The sequence below is a fragment of the Salvia splendens genome, chromosome 12 (assembly GCF_004379255.2).
Source record: "Salvia splendens isolate huo1 chromosome 12, SspV2, whole genome shotgun sequence".
In the NCBI taxonomy this organism is placed as follows: Eukaryota; Viridiplantae; Streptophyta; class Magnoliopsida; order Lamiales; family Lamiaceae; genus Salvia; species Salvia splendens.
The window spans coordinates 28,514,284-28,524,901 of NC_056043.1; the positions used below are offsets into that span (position 1 = coordinate 28,514,284).

Sequence of the window (10,618 nt, forward strand, 5' to 3'; positions counted from 1 at the left end):
TCGCACCCAATTCCTCTAACATTCTCTTCATCTTTTCTCGCTCATTTCTCCCTCTGATGATCGCAAATCGATCCACTCTCCTGCGCATTTATCAGAATTCGATCAAATTCTTGTAATTATTGGTGAATCTTAACTGCATCAGTTACTAATTTCGCTCCGATCACCACACCTAATCCTGCAATTTTATCAAGGGCTCGACAGAAAATCCCAGGATCAAAATGAGTCTGTGGATGATTGGCCACAAGAGCGAGGATTGATGTTACATCTGAAGACCTTCAAAGATGGAATGGTGGATTATTGATGCTCTGATTGTCGCATTCAGCAGGTATCCTTTCTCTCTCGTTTCCCGCTGTTGTCTAAGAATGCTTGTGAAGTTACAGTATTAGGCTCCACATTAACAGGGCCAGGCTTCAGATCTGCGCATGTAATACCTACACTGCCTCGTAGTATGATGAACTCGTACACCTATTTCGGCATTGACACCAAAAATTCTATGCCATACTTCTTTAAGCTAAAAAAAGTCTAAACCACGTTTCTTTTTTGTTCCAATAGATTTCATGTTTGAGTTACCTTGGTAAATGTAGAACTTCTGTTTGAAATTAATTTGTGTTTGACTCTGTCTCGTTCATACTATCCTCCTACGGTTACCTACTCAAAAGGCTCCTTCACATTCAATATCCAGAACTGGTAATTGAGACACCTTTGCTTTTAGGCATGGTTGCAAATGAACAAAAGTTAATAGAAGAATGTCTTATGAATACTTCTCCATTTGTCACCGGAGGAATAAAAAAGACCCTACTGATATTTGAAAAGTAGAGAATTGTTGTTGAAATTAAAAGGGTTATAAAACAAGAAATGCCCAAAGTTTTCGATAGGGCTTTTCCCTTACAGCCATGAGATGCCACGGAAATGCTTTCAAGTTTTCAATTCAAGGTTATTAGTGTGAAAGTTTAGCATCTTTATTTACTACTATGAACATAGGTATTGTTTGTCATTGGTTATTTTTTTTATCAGTGCATTCATTCCTTATAACAATATGCTTGTTCTTTTGAAGGCACTAGTTGCTTTGAAGAAAGGAACACAGTTGATCAAGTATTCAGACTTTTTGACAGTAAGCAATTTCTTTGAATAAGGGCCTATATGTGAGATTAATTTTCCAGAATAATGTGTCTTGCAAGTTTTTTGAGCAAGTATAGGAATAGAAATCCAACTTCTGGAATTACCTATATCTTCCATCACTATTCCTATATATCTGATGCCATTCACGCATTTGTTGAAAACTTTAGGATGTAGAAGAGAAGCCAATATAAACTTCTGTAGCTTAAGGTTTTATATTGGTGCAGTTGAAGAGCGATCTTCTTTTGAAGAGAGGTAAATAGACTTTCATATCATGTGGTAATAGATGAGTATCTTCCAAAAGGTAGAGTAGCTCTCTTTTATCTTTTGTTTTTCTTTCCCTGTCTCGTGGAGGGACAAAGGAGGGGAGTTTCCCCAGCGTATCCACTTGAGTGTTGTCCTAGAGTGCTGTATCCAAATAACTCGGCAATACAAAATCAAAAGGCTTTGGGGCTTGGGAGCCCCCGGATCCTGTGCATTACTATACAAGCAAATAAGTTGAGGTTATTTTTTAATTACATTGACCAAAGTAATGAAAAGCAGGGAATGTTGGAAATCCACGCGCACACTTCAGCACTAAATTAAATACAGAGGAATATAAAACCTGACACCAATTTTACTGAAATCAATTCTTTTGTCGCACTAGTCAAAGATCCCCAGGACTGCATATGCCTTTATATGGTGATTGGTATCGTCGAGTTAATCCCTTACTATTGCACTTTAATTATAGTCTAGGTTGTACTGGATAAACTAAATTTAAAAAGTGTGGACTTTCAGTGCACAATTGTGTATTTTAACTTGCTTGCTTAAACATTTTAGTTAGTCACGTGTATTACTAACATCTATGAGTTTTCAGGTGGATGGTGCTGGCAATAACTTTCACAATAGTTGCTCATTTAAGGAGAGTAGAAGGCAAAATATTCAAATATTCCAGTTATATTGATTATTATTTGAACAGTTCTACTCACATGTGGGATCTGAATATACCAGTATGCAAATGAGAACGAGTAATGTAGATGCTTTCCGTATTAGTATCTCAAGTACTCCTAGTTGTTCAAATCAGGTTTCTGGAACAGATGACACAGACTCGCCTGGTGATATTTATGTATGGGGGGAGATTTTGCATGATGAAATAATTAACGGAGCTAGGAATCCAAATCCAGTAAAAAATGATGTATTGACTCCAAAAGTAGTGCAATCAAATGTAGTTCTTGATGTGCAGAAAATTGCTTGTGGCGTTCAGCACATTGCACTTGTTACAAGGCAGGGTGAGGTTTTCACGTGGGGAGAGGAATCTGGGGGCAGACTGGGTCATGGAATTGAGAAAGACTTCAGTGCTCCTCGACTAGTGGAATTTCTGGCTTTTACAAATATTGAGTTTGTTGCCTGTGGTGAGTTTCATACATCTGCACTATCTACGTCAGGTGACTTATACACATGGGGTGATGGTACCCATAATGTGGGTCTTCTGGGCAATGGAAAAAATTGTAGCCACTGGATACCAAAAAGAGTTTCTGGATCTCTGGAGAGCCTCCATGTTACATCAGTTGCTTGTGGAACCTGGCATTCAGCAGTGGTGACTTCCATTGGAAATTTGTTCACTTTTGGGGATGGTACATTTGGAGCTTTGGGTCATGGTGATCATGAAAGTGTTGCATATCCAAAAGAGGTCCAAGCACTGAGAGGTTTGAAAACGGTTTCCATTTCGTGTGGAGCGTGGCACACTGCTGCTATTGTAGAAGTTTCAAGCCATCCTGGAGGCATCACTTCCTCAAGAAAGTTGTTCACCTGGGGTGATGGTGATAAAAATCGACTGGGTCATGGGAACAAGGACACTTATCTTGTTCCAACTTGTGTTTCTGCTGTTATTGATTACAACATCCAGCAGCTAGCTTGCGGACATAACATAACAGTTGCCCTTACTACATCAGGCCATGTTTTCACTATGGGAAGTACTGAATATGGTCAGCTCGGTGATCCACAATCAGATGGAAAGCGGCCTAGACTGGTACAAGATGCATTAGTGGGACAGTTTGTTGAACAAATATCATGTGGTACACATCATGTTGCTGTTGTTACTGGAAGAAATGAAGTATTCACGTGGGGAAAAGGAGCCAATGGTAGGCTGGGACATGGGGATCTGGAAGATCGCAATGTTCCAACAATGGTTGAAACTCTCAAAGATACACATGTGAAGAGCATTGTGTGTGGTTCAAACTACACAGCAAGCATATGCATCCATAAGTGGGTCTCCGGTCCAGATCAATCATTGTGTACTGCTTGTAAGCAGCCGTTTGGTTTTACTCGAAAGCGGCATGACTGTTTTAACTGTGGCCTGGTGCACTGTCATGGTTGCCTTTCGAAAAAGTCGTTGAGAGCAGCACTTGCTCCAACTCCAGGTAAACCACATCGAGTATGTGAGTCCTGCTATCTTAAACTTAAAAAGGGTGCTGATACTAAAAATGGAGCCAGTTTAACAAAGAGAGCACCAGGAACTTCTCAGCCGATAGATAGGGGAGTAGGCAAAACTTCACAAGTACTTCTCGGCAGCAGAGTGGACCCAGTAAGGTACCTTGAGTTTAAGCCCGGAATACGTGGAACAAGTTCTTCCCAAGTGCCATCACGTTTGCAGCTAAGGGATGTTTCTTTCCCAAGCTCCTTTACTGTTCTGCAACGTGCTCTAAAACCTGTTACCACAACAGCTCCATATCCTCAGCAAGCCTCACCGCAACCTCAGCCCTACTCAAAACCTGTTTCTCCACCGTCACAAGCTAATTCTGCAATGTCAATGGCTGCCTTAGATAGTTTACAGGTCGCAAATGAAATACTGACCCAACAAGTTTCCAAACTGCATAACCAAGTACGCATCTCTGGTCAATAAGCTTAATCTTATCCTTAAACTCATTTGTTGCAACAGATTGCTAATTATTAATTTTCGAAGTTAGGTTAAGAGTTTAAAACAGAAAAATGAATCCCAAGATGCAGGAATTCAGAAGTTGAAGAAAGCTGCCCAAGAAACTACTTCTCTGGCTGCTGCTGGGTCTTCCAAATGTTATCAAGCATTGCAAAATGTTAAGACCATCTCACAAAAAGTAATCCTATTTTCTCACATCTTCAGCCATATTTGTTCAGTGGTTAATTTAAATTGTTGAAATGCTTATTCAAAAGGTTAAACATCATGCTAATGGTTCCTTATTAAGTCTCTAAAACATTATATATGCATGCCTTTGTCCTTACTCTCTCACATGCATCTTACAATCAAAGAGATCAGTTTTATCATTTATCAGTGTGCAAGAATTTTTGTGGTTCTGCTTCTTCAACTTTCTGGCAGCTGTGCTGGATGATCTCGGTAATCTGTATCTTGTTGAGAACCTATAAGGGCGTGAATTGAACTTTAATTATGCATGACATGTAGTTCATATATTTAGAGATGACTTGAACATTAACATTTAACACTTTAAACGTTGTTTTATCAGTTGGATAAATAATTCCCACTAAAAGTATTACATGGGTTGTTTCTTTCTTTGTGCGTATATATTTTCCTAGAGCACTAGTTTTTTTTTAATTTATTCCAATTGATGCTCCCAAGAAACATGAAAATTTTAAGTGAAGTAGATATAATAACATAAACATGTTATTTTAGTACAGAAGCTAATAGGATCTGTCGTACTTGTTCCTGCTTTCTAGGTGAATGAAATTAAGGAGAAAATACCTCCTGAGATATCTGAGAGTGATTCCTTCAAATTAGTGCAAGCTCAAGTTGAATCTCTTCTGCATATAAGCGGGGCTCTAGCATCTGAAGGTAGTTCTCTGAGGCCACCTGAACCAACACGCGAATTGAATACCCAGAATATTTATGAAGCTTCAGTTGATAATAGTGGCTCATCTATTAGAAATACTCAATCAAGAGTCGAAGGCGTCCCTGGTACGCCCGAAACTGCAAGAGCTAACGCACAAAGAGAAGTAATCGAGCAGTTTGAACCAGGTGTTTACGTGACACTCCATCAGCTACCAAATGGAACCAAGTTCTTTAAAAGGATTAGATTCAGGTATACATCAGACTATCTCAAGCTTCTTCAGTTATTATTATTTTAAAACTTTGAAAATCATATCATAACTGCATCCATTTGCCCAAACTCCCCAACATGAACGAATATTTCAGTAACCTCATTTTCCTGAATTTTTGGCGACTTAGAGCAGTCATATAAGTACAGAAGCATTATGTGGCAGCATTTTTTTGCTATATTGTGATCTTCTCTGTTTAGATGAACTTTTAATGCAATGTGTGTATAATCCAATTTTACAACAAAAGGAATTGCTTTCATAAATGAATGCTAAGTCACTGGTAGCTTGTGAATGTGTGCCAATACTTTACATGAACAATAGTTAGTTGATTGTGTTCGTTAATCAAAATCAAGAAAAATATCATGATATTGCCTATGGTTAATATAAAATTAAAATATACTATTACATTCATTTGTTCATGTGTGCGCATCTCTAACTTAGTTATACTACAGCCCCATCAAATATCCTGCCAAAGATGCGTAATCTGTTTGTGTGTGTATTTCAAGGAATACTTTATGCAAAAAGACAAAACATTAAGAGAATTTGTTTCATTTCATAAATTCGTTATGTCTTGCTTGTGGACAACGGTAAATTATCTATTAAGCAAGCATTTAAAGAAATATACATCCAAAAGCTATATTAATTTAATGTATAAAATGATCTGCCTTTTTTATTAAGGAATTTGGAGCATATCTGTTTTTAATAGATAATGAAATGTAATCTGGAAAAAGAGACTGAATCCACTTTTAACTTTTACCATAATCATCGATAGTTATACCTAAATATGATTAACTTCATGCAAGAAATTCAGATTGAATATAAAAGATTGTCAAGCAAATTAAGATATCTATGAAATAATTGAACAAGGGTTCCAAGTCAACCTGAGGAGAGGAAAAGGACTCAGTAATAAGGAAATTAACAAAGGGAAATAAAAAGAATGGTTTGTTTGGTTCATCATCAGATAAGGCAATTGAGTTCCCTCTGATTCCCCTTCTGACTATTTGGTTCAAGACGCGAGAATCCACTTTAATTGTGGGTGGTGGCAACAGTGGTGGGAGAAGAAGGATGCATGGATCCCTTTAATTTAACTTCGATGTAAGCCTTGATGGTCTTGAGCTATGATGATCTTAACATATTATAACACATTTACTAAATCAATCGTCTCCCAACTAGGAAAACTTTGATTCATATGATTTTATTTGTCGAGGATTCTAAATATTGCAATTCCTGCTGAAAGAATTTTAAGTAGCATTTTTAGTATTGTTATACTACCTAAATGCATTTTTTTTCCTTTTCAACAAGCTGAACTTTGTCATTCTCATTCATTTACATTCCATTCTTTGCTCCAGCATCTTCTGTATGTTTGATGCAAACAAATAATTAAACTGAATAATCTGCTGGGTAAGGTAGGTTGTTATGTCATTATGAACACTAATGTGTAAGTAATCTCAATATGTGTGTAGAAGCATCACTAAAGTTTGTAAATTTATCACAGTAAGCGAAAATTCTCCGGGCAACAGGCAGAAGAATGGTGGACAGAAAACAAAGATAGATTGCTCAGAAAGTACAATCAAAGCAATACAAATAGCATGACAGGTGACGGAATTCCACCTGAGGTCTTCCACGAGACTGCACCCACTTTTGACGACGTTAATGTTGTACAGGAGTGACTGGTAAGATATGCAATACTCAGCAAGGCCAATCTTTTATTTTCATATTTGTGTATCTACAATCGATTAAGACTCTTTTCGATCTCATGCAAACCCTAAAATGGTCTTTTGCTTTGGTGGTTATTGTAGGTTAGTCTGAAATTACAGAATATTTAAGACTATTGGAGTTGTTCACAACATTTGTGATAATCCAGGTGATATTTATGCAACTAGATATGGTTACCTACATAGCCTGCATTTATTTTGACTCGATTATGATTGGAGAAATGATCAATACAATGAATACATGCTCAAATCACCAATGCAATTTTGACCTTAGTTACAACATCATGTCGCAATTACATATAGCAAATCGTGTGAGTTTATTTGCAACTAAACGGATCGAAAACATTAATAAATAAAGAAGAATCAGACGCCATTGCCAATATAACAAGCTTGGTCATTCATGGGAAAATGACACAAAGATGCCCTTAATTTTGATTGGGCGTCCTCGAAAATTTGCTGGGTTCGAAAGTGGGAGCATATATACATGTAACATCAACAGACTGTAATATTCTTGTAAGAATTCATATCTCCCAACTCCAACTTATTGTAGTATAACCTCATGTGAAAAGACTACAGCCATACAATTCTAATGAGATGAAATGGAATTTATGTCAAGTTGGTTGTGACAACATGTATCTATTCTTTATCTCATTCATATTCCGTCAAAACAAATTGATAGCTATAGAATTCTTCCAAAATTATTGCATGGAAGAATCAATCTGTTCAATGTCCAAGTCTCATCTTAATACTATTTGCTTTCATAATACTAATAGGAAGCCTGAAATCTAGATGCTTCTAATTTGTTTGCAATTATGACTTCCAACAAAGTGAATCTTTCCTTTCACTTAGATATGATCAAATTTAACAATCTGGGAAATTTGTTTCGAATAGAACAGTAGATTATATTAGTAGTACTACTAGTATATAGGATTGAATACATAATCCAACAAATGAAGATTGTCCAATCCATGATGCATATCTATTCTTGCCCTGTTTATACTCATGACTAAAATTATTTTAAAAATTATTTTCTTTCACTTGTTAAAAGTTAAAATTAACTTAGGATAGAGTTATAATAAATAAATTAAAGATACGGAGAAATAGAAATATAAGGGATCTATGCATGATCAGTAGAATTCTGTATCTCGAAGCATATTACACATTTTTCAGAAAGATTCCAACCAAAGTTGGTATCACATCAAGCAGTGTTGTAAAGGCAATTGAAAAATTAGAGAAAAATCACAATTATTTTCTCAGTTTAGTTTAAATTTTTTAATTAATTTGAATACTATTATGATGATCTTCAAACCTGATAGATTTGCACATCTAACAAGAGTTACTTCATTCAAAGTCTCTATTATAGTAATTGCAACCTGAATTATTGCCCGCCAACAATGTGACTGGAATAAAATTTGGTGGTCCACAACATTGTCATGTGCTGTGTCTAGCCAATTATAATTGCGGAAATTAATGCAATAGCGAGGATGTCTAATGCTTTATTATGTAACCTCCTAAACAGGCATTTTTGCATCAATATATATACTGGCTGTTACATTCAAAAATCTGGTCGTATATTTTGGTACTACCTATTCTTATCAAGATTGAATCTGTGGATGAATAATCAATGGGGATTCTATCTCTAAATTACATCTCTTTCACAAAGTTGGTCTAAAGGTTATGAAAGTGAACTTCCAAAAAATCCATCAAGATTGATTTTTACTGGATGCCAATGTGGATGATAAGGATTCCATAGATATCTGGGTCATCTTTTACCATATAGAATCGTATATTTTATTCATACTTTATTTCATTTTCCTACGGATAGATACTTCATATTTTAAATAAGGAGAATTGGCTCCTAATATCACTGAAATTTTCCAATTTTTTTCATGAACTTAATTGAAACTTGGCATATAATATCATGAAATTAAATAGTTTTTGAATTTTTCAGTCGTCGATATAATCTGGCTATATCTCATTTGTCATCACATCACATCACATCACATCACATAAGATATGAGTACTACCGAAAAATGATAGTGATGTGATTCCAAAGTCTCTAAAAGACAGAGATGGTTATTCATTTTATTTTAACGTAAGTCAGAAAATTCAACAATTATTTAAGTTTATAATATCATTTGTCTAAGTTTAAAGTTTATGGGAATAAAAAAATAAATTTTGGGAAAGTTTCTTGAATTAGAGACCGATATCCCTTTAACCAATAAGAATAGTGTGAGATTATTAATCATCATTATTTCATCTTGATAGAAATTCATGGGTTCCATCCTAAAACCAATTGGTGATAGGAGGAGGGGCCCATGAGACTTATATACTAGTTTCAGTTTTCTCTTGACACCGATGTGGGACAGTTATATGTTACTCCCTCCGTTCCATAGTAGTGGAGTCATTTTGCCATTTTGGTACGTTCCATAGTAGTGGAGTCATTTCCCTTTTTAGTAAAAGTTAACACATTTCTTCTCACTTACTTTACTCTCTCTTACTTTATTCTCTCTTCATCTCTCTACTTTCTTAATCTCCGTGCCGAAAAGAAATGCCCCCCACTACAATGGAACGGAGGGAGTATATTTTTAGTTTCAATTGCCAACACCCTCCCTCAAACCCTGGGTTCCATCCTAAAACCAATTGGTGATAGGAGGAGGGGCCCATGAGACTTATATACTAGTTTCAGTTTTCTCTTGACACCGATGTGGGACAGTTATATGTTATATTTTTAGTTTCAATTGCCAACACCCTCCCTCAAACCCTTCAAGGTTCACCTTGGAGGGGTTGGACTTTTTTTTAATCGATTGGACAATCGGTCCAATTTTTTTCGATCGGTTGGGACCACTTGGCCCAAATTTTCAGTCCAGTTATACTGCTGGGTCAGTCATTTTTTTCGGTTTCAGCCCAGATATACTGCTGGGTCAGTTAAATATGACCCACAGTCGGCGACCCGCTCTGATACCATGATAGAAATCCATGGGTTCCATCCTAAAACCAATTGGTGATAGGAGGAGGGGCCCATGAGACTTATATACTAGTTTCAGTTTTCTCTTGACACCGATGTGGGACAGTTATATGTTATATTTTTAGTTTCAATTGCCAACACATCTATCGATGTTAGGCAGTGCAATCCAAGAGAATATATGTCACAAACACACAGATACACGCACTTGAAATGTTGAACAACATGATTTAAACATGTGTCGGTACAAACTTCTTTGGTAAAAGTAATGGTGATTATAAATATAGCTATGTTTGTGAGTGTTCAAGATTAAGCTCAGGGCTCCATGCAAAATAAATTGTTTTGTGTTTATCAAGTAAAAACATCATTGATTATACACCTGATTAATTAGAAACTAAAATCAACTATATATGGATCTAGAGAGAGATGATAAATTTTTACTTTCGGCAAAAACTTCAAATGCAAGGGTCCACTAAAATGTGACTTTTCATTTGTTAATTTCATTTTTTGATTATCTTGAGATGGAGTAGATCATAAAGTTAAACTTAAAAGAAACATAAAATTTAAAAAGTGAAATGTGATGTCAACAATTTGAAAAGATTTTTTAAAGTCAATTAATCAGACCTCTTTGTGTCGTAACAAAATGAAATCTCATTTAAATAACCTCTATCCCCTGAATAAATAAAATGTTTAGTATGCAACAAAACTCTCTAAACTCCCTACTAAAGAAAAGCAATAAAACTAAGTACTACTATAA

The 10,618-nt window shown here is 35.9% G+C and overlaps 1 protein-coding gene across 3 annotated transcripts; it reads left to right on the plus strand.

Moving 5' to 3' along the window:
- On the plus strand, positions 1-7,258 carry LOC121758523 (PH, RCC1 and FYVE domains-containing protein 1-like). 3 transcript variants are annotated; one of them, XM_042153908.1, is made up of 8 exons: positions 1-325; positions 1,055-1,111; positions 1,287-1,371; positions 1,973-3,976; positions 4,062-4,208; positions 4,804-5,165; positions 6,677-6,854; positions 6,981-7,258. In XM_042153908.1, exons 4-7 carry the CDS (start codon positions 2,108-2,110, stop codon positions 6,849-6,851), a joined length of 2,553 nt encoding a protein of 850 aa, XP_042009842.1. In that variant the 5' UTR covers positions 1-325; positions 1,055-1,111; positions 1,287-1,371; positions 1,973-2,107; the 3' UTR covers positions 6,852-6,854; positions 6,981-7,258. The 3 variants fall into 3 exon arrangements, 2 of the variants coding, with proteins under 2 accessions (XP_042009842.1, XP_042009841.1); XR_006041498.1 differs by lacking the exons at positions 1,287-1,371; positions 6,981-7,258 and having other exon boundaries at positions 4,804-4,918; positions 5,010-5,165; positions 6,677-6,809; XM_042153907.1 differs by lacking the exon at positions 1,287-1,371.
- The last annotated feature ends 3,360 nt before the right edge of the window (positions 7,259-10,618 follow it).